Source organism: Leptopilina heterotoma, unplaced genomic scaffold (genome assembly GCF_015476425.1).
Source record: "Leptopilina heterotoma isolate Lh14 unplaced genomic scaffold, ASM1547642v1 Lhet_156, whole genome shotgun sequence".
NCBI lineage: Eukaryota > Metazoa > Arthropoda > Insecta > Hymenoptera > Figitidae > Leptopilina > Leptopilina heterotoma.
Window position 1 is genome coordinate 401,081 of NW_025110870.1, and position 19,605 is coordinate 420,685.

General features: G+C 22.2%; 2 protein-coding genes across 7 annotated transcripts in view; one reads left to right on the forward strand and one right to left on the reverse strand.

The window, feature by feature from the left end:
• Positions 1-19,605, forward strand: part of LOC122498634 (transcription factor AP-2-epsilon) — a 376,673-nt gene that overhangs the window by 349,368 nt on the left and 7,700 nt on the right. For all 6 annotated transcript variants that reach the window (XM_043606457.1, XM_043606459.1, XM_043606458.1 and 3 more), the window contains 2 exons: positions 289-407; positions 17,603-17,744. In XM_043606457.1, coding sequence (XP_043462392.1) covers positions 289-407; positions 17,603-17,744 — 261 coding nt within the window. The remainder of the gene's footprint in view (positions 1-288; positions 408-17,602; positions 17,745-19,605) is intronic.
• On the reverse strand, positions 14,440-17,450 carry LOC122498636. Its single transcript, XM_043606461.1, has 4 exons — positions 16,834-17,450; positions 16,202-16,555; positions 15,503-15,709; positions 14,440-15,346 (listed from the first exon to the last, which is right to left on the reverse strand). The coding sequence occupies exons 2-4, from the start codon at positions 16,401-16,403 to the stop codon at positions 14,598-14,600; spliced, it is 1,158 nt and encodes a 385-aa protein (XP_043462396.1). The 5' UTR covers positions 16,404-16,555; positions 16,834-17,450; the 3' UTR covers positions 14,440-14,597.

Below are 19,605 nucleotides of genomic sequence, written 5' to 3' on the forward strand. Positions count from 1 at the left end.
CTCATGCAAATCGATCTTACACTAATTTCTTGAATAAATATCCTCGAGAAATGAAATTCTGCGAATCGAGTTTTCCTTCTTCCATTTTCTCCTGGATTTTACTTTTGTTTCACTTCATATTCATTTTCTAGGGAATAATTCTACAATTGGAAAACATTTTCACTAATACTTTTAACTTATTCCTATTTATTTCTAAATTTTCTTCCCATTTTAATAAAAAAAAGTTTTCATTTTAATCTCCGATCAGTAAATAATTGACAATAAGAATAATAATGTTAAAATTTTCAGAGCGAAATCAAAAAATGGCGGCCGACTTCTGAGGGAAAAATTGGAGAAAATTGGTCTTAATTTACCAGCCGGAAGGAGGAAGGCTGCCAACGTTACGCTATTAACATCCTTGGTAGAAGGTGCGTATCTTTGAGCAATTTTTTTTTTATAAAAAACTTGAAAAAACCTGTTATTGAGGAAATCAAACAACTTCTAATTCTACCAGGGTTGCCACAAGTCAGGGAAATCAGAAAAAGGCAGGAATTTTTTATTAAAGTAATGGAAAAATTGAATTTTTGAGGAGTTACAAATGATTGTTGAAATTCAATTTTATTATTTTCCAAAGTAATAAAATTCTTCGCAGAAATTCAATTATATTCGAAAATTAAAAACAATTCTCGTCAAAATTATTCAATTATCTTCAAAAATAATAAAATTCTGCAAAATTCAATTATTTTCAAAAATTTTAATAAAATTCCTGACAAGACTTTAATTATTTTCAAAAATTTTCCCCAATTCAATACGATTTTCAATAGCTACTACTTGAATAAAATTTTTTAAAAGAATTCAATTAAATGTGAAATGAAAATTTTACAGGAATTCAACTATTTACAAATATTTTTTTAATAAATTTCTTCGTTATAATTCAATTATTTTCATAAATAATATAATAAAACTCATCATAGAATTTCAATTATTTTTAATACAATTTTATTCGAATTCCTCCAAAAATGTAGTTATTCTTGAAAATATTTTATTAAAATTCGTCGAAAAAATTTAATTATATTGATTCAATTCTTTATGAAAATTCAATTTTGAGAAATATTTATTTTTTCAATAAATTATTTTTTTTTGTATTTAAATAATTGAATTCTAGTAGAATTTTCTAAGAAAAATTAATTTAACAATTAATTTTAGTTAAAATTTTAGATAATAATTGAATGTTAAAATCATTATTAGCACGAATTTTTAAAAATAATTGAATTTTGAAAAGGTTACAAATCAAAATATTGGAAAAATTCAATTTTTTATACTTTTAACTCACAATTCTGTAGAAATAATTTTTTTTAAAACGTTTAATACAACTTTTTTAAAATTATTTCAAGTTTTTATTTTCTAAATATTCAATTGAAGAATTTCCAAATAATTGAAATTTCGTAAAATTGAATTGTAAACAAATGGATTTGAAAATTCTCAAGGAATTTTTGCAAAAATTATTAAAAATAATTTATAATTGAATTCTTTTGAAAAATTTTAATAACATTTTTTTAATTAATTACATTTTTTGAAGAATTTATTTAAAATTGTATTAAAAATAATTAAAATCCTGTTAAGAATTTTATTATTTAGGAGAATAATTGAATTCTTGCAACAATTTTTTATTACGTTTTTTAAATAATTAAAATCATGTGAAGAATTTTATTATTTATGAATATAAATGAAATCTTGCAACGAATTGTATTAATTTTTTTTTAAATAATTAAAATCCAGTAAAAAATTTATTATTTATGAAAATAATCGAATTCTTGCAACGATTTTTTATTACGTTTTTTAAAAATAATTTATTTCTTTTGAGAAATTTGATGAAAATAGTAGATTCTGAAAATATTTGAATTTCAGCGAAGAATTGAATTTTTGCAAAAAATTTTTGAAAATAATTACATTTTTCGGGAAATTTATTTTAAATTATGTTAAAAATTATTGAATTTTGAAAAGGTTTCAAATTAAAATCTTTGAAAATATGAATTTTTATACTTTTAACTGACAATTCTGTAGAATTATTTTTTTTTTAAGTTTAATTGGATTTTTTTGAAATTATTTCAAGTTTATATTTTCTAAATATATTTAATTGAAGAATTTCCGAATAAACGAAATTTTCTAAAATTGAATTGTAAACAAACGGATTTGAAATTATTCTCAAGGAACATTTGCAAAATTTATTTAAAATAATTGATAATTGAATTCTTTCGAAAAATTATAATAAAATTTTTTAAATAATTACATTTTTGAAGAATTTATTTAAAATTGTATTTCAAAATAATTGAAATCCTGTGAAGAATTTTACTATTTAGGAGAATAATTGAATTCTTGCAACGAATTTTTATTACATTTTTTTTAAATAATTGAAATCATGTGAAGAATTGTATTATTTATGAAAATAATTGAATTCTTACAACAAATTTTAATACATTCTTTTTAAATAATTGAATTCTTTTGAGAAATTATATTAAAATTGTAGATTTTGAAAATATTTGAATTTCAGCGAAGAATTTCATTATTTGTGAAATGTAATTGAATTCTTACAAAAAATTTTTTGAAAATAATAAAATTACATTTTTCGAGAAATTCATTAATATATTAAAAATAATTGAAATCCTATGAAAAATTTTATTATTTATGAAAATAATTGAATTTATGTGAAAAATGTTATTACTTGTAAAATTAATTGAATTCTAGCGAAAGCCTTTGTAAATAATTTAATTTTTTTTTTTTTTTTTTTGAAAAATTTGATGGAAATTAAAATCATTATAAAACATGAAGATAATATTCTTATAAGTTGTCTAATTTTAAAAAGGTTTGAATTTAAATTTTTTTGAAAATCTTCATTCCTATGGAAAAATAGTATTGATTAAATATTTATTTAAAAAAGAAGTTATTGATGTTTTCGAATAATTTTACAATTAGAGAAATTCGTAAATAAATTTAATAGAACATTTTTTTTGAATATCTAATAATTTTTAGAGTGATTCAGAATATTCTTTAGGGTGAGGGAAAAAGTCAAAATTTTGGCTGGAAATCAGGGAAAAACAAAATTAATTTTTTGTGTCAACCCTGCCTAAAGAAGAATCTGTTGATTTGCATTTGAAATTGTTGAACTGGTTACTAATAAATAAAAGTATCAATTGCAATATAGGACTCAACAATTTCACAATTAATTATTATATGATATTTAAAAAAAAGTGTTTTGTAGAAAAAATAATGTCGTAATTTTGAAACTGAATACATGAGAGCCTCAGTATATTGAATTGTTCAGAAGTCTGTTGTTCATATTAAATGCAAAGAATATAAACGAGAGTGGTCGAACTAAAGGAAATGCCCACACGGTCCTTTTTGTCATCAAAGAACTGAAGATCTTACAGTGAGTCTTAGTCTTGAATGAGTCGTGAAAGTGTGGGAACAGTCACTCACATTTCTCAAGTGCGTGATTCATGCGTAATTTGTCATGATGATTAAACTCAGAAACTTCTTTTCGCTTGGCCATTATTACTGAGTGATTTTACATTGAAATGAGAATGCGTAAACTACGCACACAAAATTCTAAATTCTCTCTCTTTTTCTAAATAAGCAATCTTTATATAGAAACTATACGAATTTTTCGACTTATTTTAATAAAATGCGCCTTTTTCGACTTTTCCTCCACAAATTTCAACAAAATAATACTTTTTTACAAAGTTTTTAAAAATTCAAAATGGCGGATCCAATATGGCGGATGACAAAATAAAAAATTAACCGGATTGGCTTGAAATTTGTTACCCAAAAGTTTTCGGGTCCCTGATTCTGAATTTGACATCAGTTTCTAAAAATCCAAAATGGCGGGTTCATTATGATAATTATTAAAATTAGCTGTACTTTAAATCGACCAAAACAACTTTTTTTTTGCGTCTTAAAGTCGATTCGAGGGTTGAAGTATGTAGAAAAAGTTTGAGGAATTTATGCGTACTCCAGACTGTAAACTCACTCATTGTTTTGGTTACGATGTTCCAGGAACTTTGCACCTTTCTCGTGATTCTCATGAATGAAACAAGTTCACTAAGAGGAATGCAAATATCTCACCCACGCTTCACGTCACAGTTGACCAATATTCCTATAAAGTTCAACAATCTCTAAATGAACAAACACAGGACCAAAAAAATGCCACCTACGTATTTTTAAAAATTGTTTGCAACTCTCCATTAAAATTTTATGAATAAAAATAAAAAAAGAATTAAAAAAAAAAAAAATTTAAATTAAAAATAAAAAAAAATTACTTAATAAATAAATAATTTAATTAATTTATTAATTATTTATTAATTTTAATAAATTTTTTAATAAGTTATTTTATTTAGTTATAATTAATTAAAATAACTTATTACATACTTAGTTATTATTTAATTTATTATTTCGTATTTCTTGTTTTCTAAAATGGTTTTGAGCTCAAAAGACAGAACTTTCTTCATCATATCAAGTCTGCATGGGAAAACTGGGGAATTTTGTTAAAGGAAAATAATGTTTCATTAAAGACTTGTAATAATAGAAGTGAATGAATTGAATGTTGTGTTACATGACTTAGATCAATTTAAAACGCCAACGTCAACTGCACATGAATTGAAAGTCGTTCTAAGAATGATATAATAAATTATTCCGTATGATCATTGAGCGCTCTCCCTTTTCTCCGCGTCTCTTTCTAGTATAAGTAAATATATATATTGTATTGAAAACGTTCCACTTTTCATTATAAGCTAAAAAAAGAGGTGTAAAATAAACTTATTGCTGCAGTACAATAAATCACTTCATCGAGTTTATTTGCGTTTCGTAATTACAGTTTTTTTTTAAAAAGCCATCATGTGATGATGCTTTCTCTATAGAAAAAGTATTACTAATTTACATACGAATAAAACTGATTGTCATCATAGAAAAAAATCAATTCAAGCCTATCATTTATGTTTATATTATATATATTTCATAATAGAGTTATTTATTTTATAAGCAATTTACAAAATTTTTTTATTTTAAATATGAATTTCTGAATAATGTCAGATTCAAACTTTAAAAAAATTTTTAATGATTATTAACTAATTTACTAATTAATTATTCTTGTTCATTAATTTCAAAAATTTTAACTAAATTCTTCGCTAGAATTCAATTATTTTCATAAGCAATAACATTTATTGTAAGAATTCAATTATTTTTTTAAATAGTAAAACCTTTGGAAAAATTCGATTATTTAAAAAAAAAAAAATTCACGAAAGATTTTAATTTTTTCTTAAAACTATGTAAAATATTTCAAAAGAATTCAATAATTTTCTAAAATGTTAATAAGTGATTCGAAACAATTCAATTATATTTTTAAATAGAAAACTTTTTTGCAAAAATTTAATTATATTTAAAACAATTTCACGAAAGATTTCAATTTTTTTCTTAATTCGTTATAAAAAATTTCAGTACAATTCAATTATTTTCTAAAATTTTAATGAATTCTTTGCAAAAATTAATTCTTATCTTATTAATAAAATTTCTTAAAAGGATTTAATAATTTTTAAAAAAATTTAATAATTCTTCGAAACAATTCAATTATTTTTATAAATAGTAAAATTCTTTGCAAAAATTCAATTATTTTAAAAAAAGAATTCAATTTTTTTCTTCATTCAATATAAAATTTTTCAAAAGAATTCAATTATTCTCTAAAGTGTTAATAAATCTTTTAAAACAATTCAATTATTTTTATAAACAGTAAAATTCTTTTAAAAAATCAATTATTTTTAATGCAATTTTAATAACATTTCATGAAAGAATTCAATTTTTTTTTAGAAATTTTTAATAATATTTTTCAAAAGAATTCAATTATTTTCTAAAATTTTATTAAATCCTTCAAAAAAATTCAATTATATTTATAAATAGTAAAATTCTTTGCAAAAATCCAATTATTTTTAATACAATAATGTTTTTCGAAAAAATCCAATTGTCTTCTAAAATTTTAATAAATCCTTCAAAACATTCCAATTATTTATATAATTAGTAAAATTGATAGCAAGAATTTAATTATTTACAAAAACTCTGATAAAATTTTAACGGTAAAATTATTAATTACAATTATTAACAAAATCGATGGACCAAATCGATTATATTCAATAAATTAATTAATTCAATTAATGTCAAAACCTTTAATAATATCTATTTTTCGAAAGAATTTAATTATTTTCTGTATTTTAATAAAATTCCTTAAATGAATTAAATGATTTTAGAAAATTGTAATAAAATTCTGAGAAGAATTTAATTATTTTTAATAAAGGAAAACAATTTTGCTGAATTTTTAGTTTTCAATCACATTTCTTTGAACGACTATTTCTTAATTACAAGAATATTTTTGAAGAGTATTCCATAATATTCTTACTCTATTTCTTAAAAAAACATATTTAGATATTTTTAAAAAATAGTTCACGCTGAAAATTATTTATGCCCATTTTTTGAAATTGATGATGCTTTACAGTGAAATGAACCTTATGAGTACAAAAAATTACAGGTTACATTAGGAATGTTTCTACATGATTACAGTTTTACTTTTGATTACCTGAAGTTGAAAACAAATTTTATTAATTATTTAATATATAAAAGAGTTAATAAAAATTTGCGTTTTACTTCGGATTGTTAAAAATTAATTTTAAATCAAGCAACAATTTTTCTAAACATAACCTACAATTGTTTGCCTTGTAAGGTCCTTTTCATCGAAAAGCGTCAAATTTCTTGAACCAAATTCAATAACTTGTACGAACTAGAAAAAAGTTATGGTATTATTTTTTGATTCTATTAAAAATTACCTTTAACAAGAAAAAAAATTAAATTAAATTAAAAATTAAAAAAAAAAAATTTTTTTTAAATTTAAAAAAAATTTTTTTTTAATTTTTTATTATTGTATAGAAAACATGCTAATTTTAAGAAGTAATTGCAAAAACATTTTTTTGGGATATTTTAGTTAAAAATTACTATAATTCTCTTTAAGTACTTATTTTTTTAAACAATTTTAATAGGTTTCAATGTTCCTGCAGAGAAAAAATTTTTATTTCTATTTTATAAAAAATAAAAGATTTTTTGCAGTGATAAAAAAGTAGTGTCCACACTAAATTATCAACTGAAGTGTATATTTTGTAATTCTTCATATTCATTCTTTAAAAAAAATTCTTGTTTTTTTCATGTGCTTATTTCGATTCGAAATCGAGTAGTAGATGATGTTAAAATAGAGAATAGTTGTTCTCATATCTAATCATAAAACTTTTTATTTTTAATGATGAATATAACGGATCTATCTCGTGATGTAAAATTGTATATGTTCAATTCGCGGAAGAGAATTCCCGAAATCTATTTCCCCCCCTGCAACCCCCCTTTCTCTCTCTCACTCTTTGATCTCACAAACATCCATTATGGAAATAATGGAACATCATTTGCGGTCGAAGATGGTGATCATCGATCTCAGATGACGGGCAAACGAGCGCCTGCCGTGTGAGGTTTTTACAATTGTACCTTGTGCATAACTTCTAAAATCAGATCGTATTCGAAAGGTACATTTCAATATTGCAGTCAGAAGAAATATTTTATTGTACTTGAAAAATTTTGTCACAGTATCTACTTATTTAACTTTATCATATATTAGACTGAGAAAATGAATTTTATTTCAATTTCAATAACTTTTAAGAATATTATTATTATTATTATAAAAATTGTTTGATTCAAGTAAATATTCATTTGATAATAGACAAGTAATCAGTTATTTGAATCGAGTAATTTTTGTTTACTAATGTAAAAAATTTATATGCCTTTTTCTAAGAAACTTTTATTCACTTGATAGAAAATTGATTTCAATGTTGATTTCTCTATGTGCATAATTATAAGGTACAAAATGACGTAAAACTATTGATTTGTCGATGAATAATCATATGTGATTTATAATGTAAAAGGTGAGAAACCTTTGCGAATAACGTGACAAATAGAAAGCAATAGAGTTGTTAAAATACTCTAATCATAATTGTTTTTAAGTGCAAGTCATGGAACGCGATATTTGCCATATAGATGATAGAACCAATTTCACGTATAGCATTATTACGTGACTAGGAAATATGTTTTTTTCTTATACATTACACGACCACACGTTCGAGAGTGCCTAATGTAATTGGAAAATATATAACATGTAACAATATACTTTTTTGCCATTAACAATAATTAATTGGAAAAAAATTACGATTCATTAAAAATAGAAATCAAAATCAAGAAGAATTTGGTGTTTTATATAATTCTGATAATATTTCATTTTAATCGAGATTACTGAGTTTTTTCTTATTCTCACAAGGCACGAAGCAGTGAAATTATTTAAAAATACGGACTTTACGGACCAAACATAAAAAATTACGGACCATTTACGAACCAATTATCTACTGACAAAAATATAATCAGTCCGAGTCAAATAAGAAAATATTTTACTTAAAACTAGAAATTTCATTTTTCATAACTATAAAACATGAAGATATCAATCACTCCTAATCGCTTTCTTCATGTTTTTTAATAATTAAAGATAGCAAATTGATAAAATCATTATATTTTGTTACTGCAACTACTGCAAAATTATTTTCAACATTTCAATTCAATTATTATTTTCTAGAATTTTTAACTCAAATTTTTCTCTAAATCAAATATTTTTAATAATTTTCGAAAAAGTTCTTCGACAATTTTCAATTTCATTTGTTTACAATTCAATTTTACGAAATTTCAATTATTCGAAAATTCTCCAATTAAATATATATTAGAAAATGACAACTTCAAAAAATTTCAAAAAAAATTCAATTAAATCTTTTGAAAAAAATTAATTTCACAGAATCGTTACTTTAAATTTTAATTTTCAAAGATTTTAATTTGAACCCTTTTCAGAATTAAATTATTTCTAAAAATTCATGCTATAATGCTTTTTAATATCCAATTACTATCTATAAAATTTTAACAGAAATTCACTTCTAAATCAATTTTTATTAGAAAATCCAACTCGAATTCAATTATTTAAAAACAAAAATTAATAACTTATTGAATAATTGAATGTTTTATTAAATTGAATTCTCATGAATAATTTTATCAACTAATTTGTAAATAACTCAATTCTTTTGACAAATTGTAATAAAATTTTTAAGAATAATAACATTTTTCGCCAAATTTTATTAAAATTGAATTTAAAATAATATTGAAATTCTGTGATGAGTTTTATTATTTATAAAAATAATGAAATTATTGGGAAGAAATTTATAAAAAAAATTTTAAAATTGAATTCATTGGGAAATTTTAATTATTTTATGAATATAATTAAATGTTTGCACGGAGTTTAATTAAAATTTTTTAATAATTGAATTTTTTGCCGAGAATTCAATTTTATAAAACTTTCAATTCTTCAATAAATTATTTATTTTTGTGTTTAAATAATTGAATTCTCGTAGAATTTTCTAATATAAATTGACTTAAAAATGAATTTCAGTTAAAATTTTAGATAATAATTGAAAATTAAAAGAATTATAGCATTATTTTTTAGTAATACTTGAATTTTCGAAAAGTTTAATCTAATTTTGTTTAAAAATTATTTTCAGTTTTTAATTGAATTTTTTCAAATATCGCTTCAAAAATTTTCTAGAACCTTTGCAAAAATTATTAAAAATAATTAATAATTGAATTCTTTTGATCAATTTTAATAAAATTTTTGAAATTAATGACATTTTTCGAAGAATTTATTTAAAATTGTATTAAAAATATTGAAATCCTGTAAAGAATTTTATCATTGAGGAGAAGAATATTGAATTCTTGCTACGAATTTTATTACATTTTTTTAAATAATTGAAATTCTGTAAAGCATTTTGATTATTTTTAAAAAGAATTGAATTCTTAAGGGCATTTGAACCTTGATGACGTTTCAGTTTGTGCAAAGCATGTGTGACGTCATCAAGGTTCAAATGCCCTTAAGAAGAACTTTATTAATTTTTCTAAATAATTGAATTCTAGCTATGAATTTTATAAAAATCATTCTGAATAAATGATTTTTTTGGAAAAATTTTATGAAAATTGTGTTTGCAAATAATTAAATTCCTGCAACAATTTTATTATTTATGAAAATAATTGAATATCTGTAAAAATTTTATATTATTTATGAAAATAATTGAATTATTGCAAAAAAATTTATAAAAAAAATTTGCAAATCATTGAATTCTTGCATAGAATTTTATTAAGAAAATTTGATAATAATTGGATTTCTTAGAAGAATTTTATTATTTATGAAAATAATTGAATTTGGGAAGAATTTTATTAAAATTTTTCATAATCTGAATTACATTTTTTTTTTAGAATTTCTTTGAGTTTCTTTAAAATAATGGAGATTCTTTAATAATTTTAAGTTTTCAAAGTAATTGCATTTTACATTAACAATTAATTCTCGAATTTTATTAAAATTTTTAGAAAATAATTGAATTCTTTTGAAAAATTTCTTTAATTTATTGAATATATAGTCGAATTTGTTAATAATTGTATTGAAAATAATTGAATTCCTGAGAAGAATTTTATTATTGATGAAAAATAATTTAATTCTTGCGATGAATTTTACTATTTATAAAAACAATTGAATTGTTTCGAAGGATTTATTAAAATTTTAGAAAATAATTGGATTCTTTCGAAAAATGTTATTAAGAATTTTTTTAAAAATTGAATTCTTTCATGAAATGTTATTAAAGTTGTATTAAAAATAATTGAATTTTTGCAAAGAATTGTATTACTTTTGAAAATAATTGAATTTTTGCAAATATTTGTAACTTCTCAAAAATTCTCCAAATTATATCGTTAAATTTTTGGACTTTTCTTGCTTTTTCAATGAAATTACTGACTTTACGGACCTTTTTTTAAAAAAACTGACTTTTACGGACTTTTACGGGATTTGCGGACCTAGTTCGAGCCCTGTTCTTATTATTTCATATTGTTTACTGTCATAATTAATTGAATTTTCAACAAAGGGTTAATTTTTAATTTGAAAAAAAGTTAAGTTTAATTGTGCAAATTGCAAATAAAAATAAAAAATTGTATATTTGAGTTAAAATTAAAGAAAATAGTTTAAATAGCCACGTTCCTGAATGAAATACTGATCCGTGATTATTTGCAAGTTTCTCGAGCACGGCGTTCCACTTAAGTGCATTGCACAATATTATCTAAACAATTCAGAACTTCGACCACTTTTCAGGATAGTTACCTTCAATTTTATTGTTGCGCGCACTGAAAGCATTATTGACAAATTATTATTCTTCCAATTTGTTTATTCACAGGGACCACTTTTTCATTAAAAAGAATTTCCGGTCATAAAGAAAAACTCTCAAAAATTATTTTCAAGATTTATTATTATTATTATTTTCTAGAAATTTCAACTAAACTTCTTCTCAAATTCAATTGCTTTTAATATTTTTTGAGAAAAGTTTCTTAAAAATGCAATTATTATTTCAAAAAAATTTGTTAATTTTAAAATATTTCCAGAAATAGTTGCAACATTTTTCGGTAAATTATATTGCCCATAAAGAAAATATAAAATTTAAAATTGTAATTCTGATCTTTAAATAATGTAAATTAAGGGAGAAAAATATTTTCTTCGATCGAATTGTATGAAATTTTATTGCCACTCAGAGATATAATTTAATAATGACTATTAAAATGGGAACCGTAATTATTGCCATAGCAATAAGAATAAACTATGATGTAGGTACAATTACACGAAAGTGGCTGCAATTATCGCGGGTGATTATGAAGTCGCAATTTAGAAAATATTCTTCTCCTAATTGTGTTATAATTGCCGACACTTAGCCACTGATAAATAACAACTTATCAATTTTATTCAACACTACGTCAACAATAAAATTTATTAAATTGCAAACTGTAAAAATTCAGCTTCTTAATTTTCTACTGTTACATACTTTTTTTATTTAAAAATATTTACTTTCGGGGATTTTTTACTAAAGTACTGAAAAAATTCAATTTTTGAGAAAATACAAATGATTGCAGAAATTCAATTATTTTCAAAAGTCATCAAATTCTTCGCAGAAATTCAATTATGATGAAGAAATAAAAAAAAATCTAATCAAAATTTCAATTATTATCTTTAAAAATAATAAAATTCTTGGCAAAACTTAAATTATTTTCAAAAATTTTTCCCAATTTAATGATTTTCAATATTTACTATTTTAATAAAATTTTTCAAAAGAATTAAATTATTTAAAAAAAAATGTTGATAAAATTCAAAGCAAACATTAAATTATTTTCATAAATAATAAAAATTTCACAGAAATTCAATTATTTACAAACTTTTTGTAAATTTCTTAGCTACAATTCAATTATTTCCATAAATAATAAAATTTTTTACAGAGATTCAATTATTTTCATGAATAATAAAACTCATCAAAAAATTTCAATAATTTTTAATACAATTTCATTTGAATTCCTCTAGAAATGTAATTATTCTTGAAAATTATATTAAAATTCGTACGAAAAAATTCAATTCTTTATGAGAATTCAATTTTAAGAAACATTGAATAAATATTCAATAAATTATTTATTTTTGTATTTAAATAATTGAATTCTCATAGAATTTTCTAATAAAAATTGATAATTTCAGTTAAAATTTTAGATAATATAATTGAATATTAAAAGCATTGTAACATGAATTTTTAAAAATAATTGATTTTTAAAAAGAATTCAAATCAAAATCTTTGAATATTTGAATTTTTCATACTTTTAACTGATAATTCTGTAGAATTAATTTTTTTTAAAAAAAGTTTAATTCAATTTTCTTTTAAAATTATTTCAAGATTTTATATTTTAAATATTTAATAGAAGTTTTTTCTTTAATTGAATTGTAAACAAATAGATTTGTAAATTATTAAGGAACTTTTGCAAAAATTATTCAAAACAATTAATAATTAAATTCTTTCGAAGAATTTTAATAAAATTTTTGTAACTAAGTACTTACATTTTTCGAAGAATTTATTTTAAAGTACATTAAAATAAGTGAAATTATGTGAAGAATTTTATTATTTAGGAGAATAATTGAATTCTTGTATTGAATTTTTAAAACATTTTTTAAATAATTGAAATTTTGTGAATTTTTATTAAAATTTTCAAGAATAAATACATTTTTCAAAGAATATATTAAAAATTGTATTAAAAATATTGAAATTCTGCGAATATTTTATTATTTTTGATTTTTAATAATTTATTGAAATAATAAAATAATTGAATTCTTACGAAGAATTTTACTAAAATTTTTGAAAATAATTACAATTTCCGAAGAATTTACTTAAAAATGTATTAAAAATAATTAAAATCCTGTTAAAAATTTTATTATTTAGGAGAATAACTGCATTCTTGTCACGAATTTTTATTATACTTTTTTAAAATAATTGAAATCCAGTGAAGAATTTTATTATTTATGAAAATTATTGAATTATTGCACCGAATTTTATTAAATTTGTTTTAAATAATAGAAATCCTGTGAAGAATTTTATTATTTATGAAAATAATTGAATTTTTGCAATTAATGTTATTACATTTTTTTGAAATAATTGAATTCTTTTGAGAAATTTTATTAAAATGGTAGATTTTGAAAATATTTGAATTTCAGCAGAGAATTTCATTATTTGTGAAATGTAATTGAATTCTTGCAAAAAATGTTTGAAAATAATTATATTTTTTTAAACAATTGAATTCATGTGTAAAATTTTATTACTTGTAAAAACAATGTAAAAAATTAATAGTTATTAAATTTCAAAAGAATTGAATTTAAAAGTTTTAAAAATCTTGATTTTTATGGAAGAATAATAATGATTAAATCGTTTTCAGAGTGAATTAGAATATTCTTTAGGGTCAGGGAAAAAGTTAAAATTTTATCTGGAAATCAGGGAAAAATGAAATTAATTTTTTTCTGATAACCCTGATTATTTCTACTTTCTGATTTTGGTCTTCTTTATTCACTTCTTTCTCTTTTTCTATGAAATACTTTCCTCTCACTTTTGAGAGAAAGGGTTCATGTAACTCCACAGGTTGAAGGAAGTACACCCGCTGAGTTCTATTATCATGATAAACGCCACCCGGGGGTTTTCCCTTTTACCTTGAGCCTCCTTAGGCGCGAGGCACCTGCAGTTTGCGAATTATCTAAATTGGGACACCCTCTCTCAATTCACTACTCGTTAAAACTGATTTCCGGAATTATTTTTCGAGCGATAATCTACATTTTGATAAGCACACAATTCTTCAAAAGAAACTCTTCTTCTTCTTCTTCTTCTTCTTCTTCAGTAGATAGATTTTTTTGCAATTAAGAATTTGCGAAAAAGTCTAGCAAGTTTTCCAGTAACTTTTTTTCTGATTTTCTGCAGATTTAGATTATTTATTTTATTAAGTATTTTATATTTTACTAAGTATTAAAATAAAGTTTCACCAAACCTTAAAAATAGACAGACTCGAATATATAACGTACAATAAGTGAGTAGAAAAATAAAATATTTATTTTAAAAAATCTATTCTTTTTAGAGACGTTGAGGAACAATGACAGGATTGCCATTTTTGTAATTGATGCAGATTCCCTCTTCTCCATTTGCCAAACGCCTGTCCAATTCCATTCGCACCTTTTTGTACTCTTTCAATTGTATCCGAGTTTTATCCCAACTTATAGATAGAGAATCTGGTATATTCTCTGGAAGTTGTTCCTGCTGCATCTTTAGTTTTTTGAAGGCAGCAGTGACATCTTTGACAGATTGCTTGTCAACAAACGTTACACGCAATGGTCGACATTGTGGAGCCATCTCGGATTGTTTTCCAAAACGTTGAACAGTTTCTATTTTAGGTACATTATCAGGCAGTAAAGTATTTAATATAGCGATTATTTTATCGCGATCACAATTATATTTCTCCTTAAATGTTAAAACACTATCTGCTTCAGGCAAGCCGAATAAAATTACATTTGATTCTCGTCTCATGCGATCTTCAATTTCATCAATTTTGCTCAAGAGTTTTTTATCATCTTGATAAGATAGTCGTTTGTTTACTAATGAAACGTAAGTTTTGATTTGTTTTACATCATTTTCCATTGTGTCAATTCGTCCCAAAGCACTAGTTAAAATTCCCTCAAAATTATTTAATTTCACTGATAATTCTGTCAATATTTGCTGCACTGGATCAGTTTGTTGTAAAGACGAGGTCAGACTGTTTCCTGATGAATTTGTGTTTTGAAATTTAATTTTCTGGGACCGGAAATCAAAACTTCCTGTTTTTTCATCTGTTAAATAATTATATACATTTTTCATTCGAGTATAAAGTAATTAAAGTAAAGATTTCTTTTTTTTTTGTTAAATTAAAATTTAAAAAATTCAAAGTAAAAACAAATGATAGAATAGAAATTATGTACTGGAGCAATATAAATTTTAAAAAATACCTTTTTTTCTTGGTTGTAGTTCTAAACTAGTTCCAGGCTTAACATTCATGGTACTTGCTGATTGAAACGCTTTCGAATTATCAAGGAAACTCGTACTTGCTGTAGTGTTTGTTTGACCAAATGATATGGGTAGTTGTGATGAATTAAATTTGAATCCACTTGGTTTATATGTTTCAAGAGAATTTAGTGGCGAGGAAAACCGATACCCTGTCGAAAAAATTTTAAATAAAGTGCATTTAAATAGTGTTTTATAAGATGTGATTTTTATTCCATGTGCATTTGATGTTTGAGAACACAATAAGTGTGTTTCATGCGTTTTAATGTGGAACGTTTTAATGTCTCAAAAACATGTGAGATGACCATTAATGACTTATATTTAAAATTTTTTATGTTAATATTAAGATACTTAAGAAATATTAAAGAAAAGCAAATTAAAAATGTCCGAGAACAAAATAATTGATCTAATTGACAACAGAGATGGAGATCTATTTGTAGGATGAGGCAAAAGTTACAATCAAACGACATTGATTGAAGATTGGATTCATTTTTCATTATTTTAAAGTTAAGTGTTCAATATTTAATTATTGCAATAAAAGTTTGAACAGAATTTGTTTTTTTATAATTTTTACAGTACTTTAAAAAAAACTATGCTCATCTCCCTCGGACTTAACCTATGTGCAATATAATTTTGAAAAATACCGTTCTTTTTTGAGTTTCCGTCCATGCTGTAATCCTCAAATCTCAGTTCCTCGAATGATTTATTAATGTATAGCTTCATTAAAGTTATGCAATGAAATTTGTTGACTTTCCTAGTAGAATGGAATTTGTTATTTTGCGCAACATATTCAAAGTCTACGACGGGTTGAAATCTATGTAATTTTGTTCCACCCTTAATATTCATGATACTTGTTGTTTCAATCGCTTTGGTATTTTTAAGGATACTTGTATTTACTGTACGCTTTCTTTGGAAAAATGATGTAGATTGTTGTGTTGTACCAAGTTTAAATAGACACGGCTTATTTGCTTCAAAAGAATTGGGATGCAAACTTTTTTCTGAAAGTGAATTCGAATTATAGAAAGATAATAAATTATTTCAATTTTTATTAATTAAATAGTTGATGTCTCGAAAAAGAAAAAAAACGTCATTATATATTATTATGTTAACCATAATTATAAATATTGTATTATAAATAATATTTTATTGAAAATCATGTTTATTAATGAGTACTATTATTATATACAGTACTTGGATATAAATATACTAGTACTTTTTGAGTACAATAATATAAAATCTGCATTTAAATCTAACAATAATTTAGTTATTTTCATACCTTGAAAAGTCCAAATTTGTCATTCTTGAAAGATCAACGATTACTATTCGTTTTATTTTGAAAGTGTTACGATTTATAATTTTAAAAAGAATAATTTAATCGTAACTCTATAGAAGCACATCACAGTTCACTGAAACAACGCTGCCGAGAGTTAAATACTTATAGAAGTTATGTCTACACTATAGTAATTCACATCGAATAAATAGATACCATTTGGTTTTTCGTCTCCTTTCATAACAGAAGTGAAATAAAACAACAAAATTCAATTTTTATAATAATTGTTATTTTAAGGATGTGCTCAATTATATGTTCAGAATTTACAGACCAAAATCATTCGGCGTGCAGCATTATCTACTCCCACAAAATAAAAACACATTACTCATAAACCTGACCTAAACAATCAGGGGCGTATGTAAAATTAAAGCTTTAAAAGTAAAGTGTATTGAAATTTCACCAAGTATTTATTAAGATTTCAATCCAACAAATATTATATAATTATTAGAGTATTCTGATTAGTACTAAATACATTCTACACACTAAAATGTTTTACAAAAAATGTAAATGAACTATCTGTCAATCTAGCCTGAAATTAAAACAGTAACTAAAAAAAAGTTACTATATAATTTAGAAAGTAAGTGTTCTATACCTTCAAGTGATCCTTTAATCTTAATGAAACTTGAGGAAATTATTTGAATGTTTAGAAACATACGTAAATACATAATAAGAGTTTAAAAAATATTAAAAGTTAATTATTAATTTTTGGTTACAGGAGAGGCTATTCACCTAGCCAGAGACTTTGGATATGTTTGTGAAACGGAATTTCCAGCGAAGCAAGTTGCCGAATACCTTAGTCGACAGCATTGCGAACCACAGGATTCTTATAGGAGAAAAGAACTTCTTCATGCCACCAAGTAAATATTTAACCAAATTTTCAAAAAATTATGTCTCTATTAGTTTTTATCCTTTAATTTTATTAAAATACACTATCAATAAATACTAACATTGTCTTATATCTTATACCGAAAATAAAAAATACGAATTTAATGTTCAAATTAAAGCAACAGCAATTAACAAATTTTTAATTAATTAAATATAATTTGTATAGTTTACCTTTATGTTTACTGCAATATCCAGTAAAAGTCCGTGAATTAATTTTGCTTCAAAAGTCCGTAAAAGTCAGTTTAAAAAAAAAAGATCCGTAAAGTTTGTAATTTCATTGAAAAATCAAGAAAAGTTCGCAAATTTAACGATATAATTTGAAGAACTCTTGAGAAGTTACAAATAATTGCAAAAATTCAATTATTTTCAAAAGTAATAAAATTCTTTGCAAAAATTCAATTATTTTTAATACAACTTTAATAACATTTCATGAAAGAATTCAATTTTTAAAAAAATTCTTAATAACATTTTTCGAAAGAATCCAATTATTTTCTAAAATTTTAATAAATCCTTCGAAACAATTCAATTGTTTTTATAAATAGTAAAATTCATCACAAGAATTAAATTATTTTTCATAAATAATAAAATTCTTCTCAGGCATTCAATTATTTTCAATGCAATTTTAACAAATTCGATTATATTCAATAAATTACAGAAATTTTTCAAAAGAATTCAATTTTTTTCTAAAAATTTTAATAAAATTCAAGAATTAAATGTTTAATTTCAATTATTAAGAAAGAGAATTATTATAAAAATTTGAAAGAAATTGTTCAAATAAAATTCAATTACTTTGAAAACTTTCAATTAAAATTATTAAAGAAATTCCAGTATTTTAAAAAAATTCAATGAAATTCTTCCAAAGAATTTAATTAAGATTATGAAAAAATTTAATAAAATTCATTCCAAATTCAATTCTTTTCATAAATAATAAAATTCTTCGAAGAAATTCAATTATTATCAAATTATCTGATAAAATCTGTGCAAGAATTTAATGATTTGCAAATTTTTTTTTAAATTTTTACGCAATAATTCAATTATTTTCATAAATAATATAAAATAAAAAAAATAAAAGAAATAAATTAAAATTTTTACAGAGATTCAATTATTTTCGTAAATAATAAAATTTTCGCAGGAATTGAATTATTTGCAAATACAATTTTCATAAAATTTTTCGAAAAAAATCAATTATTTAAAATGATTTTTATAAAATTCTTCGCTAGAATTCAATGATTTAAAAAAATTAATAAAGTTCTTCGTAAGAATTGAATTATTTTTAAAAATAATCAAAATGCTTTACAGAATTTCAATTATTTTTAAAAATTTCCATAAAATTCTTCGCATTAATTCAATTATTTTTAAAAATTTTGATAAAATTCTCGGCAAAAATTTCAATTATTTTCAAAAATTTTCCTGAATTCAATAATTTTCAATACCTATTATATTTTAATAAAATTTTTCAAAAGAATTCAATTATTTAAAAAAATTGTAATGAAATTCTGCGCAAACATTTTATTATATTCATAAAATAATTAAAATTTTACAAGGAATTCAATGATTTACAATTTTTTTTACAAATTTCTTCCCCAGTAATTTCATTATTTTCATAAATAATAAAACTCATCACAGAATTTAAATTATTTTAAATTCAATTTTAATAGAATTTCTCGAAAAATGTAATTATTCTTAAAAATTTTATTACAATTTGTCAAAAGAATTGAGTTATTTACAAATTTGTTGATAAAATTCTTTATGAGAATTCAATTTAATAAAACATTCAATTATTCAATAAGTTATTAATTTTTGTATTTAAATAATGGAATTCTAGTTGAATTT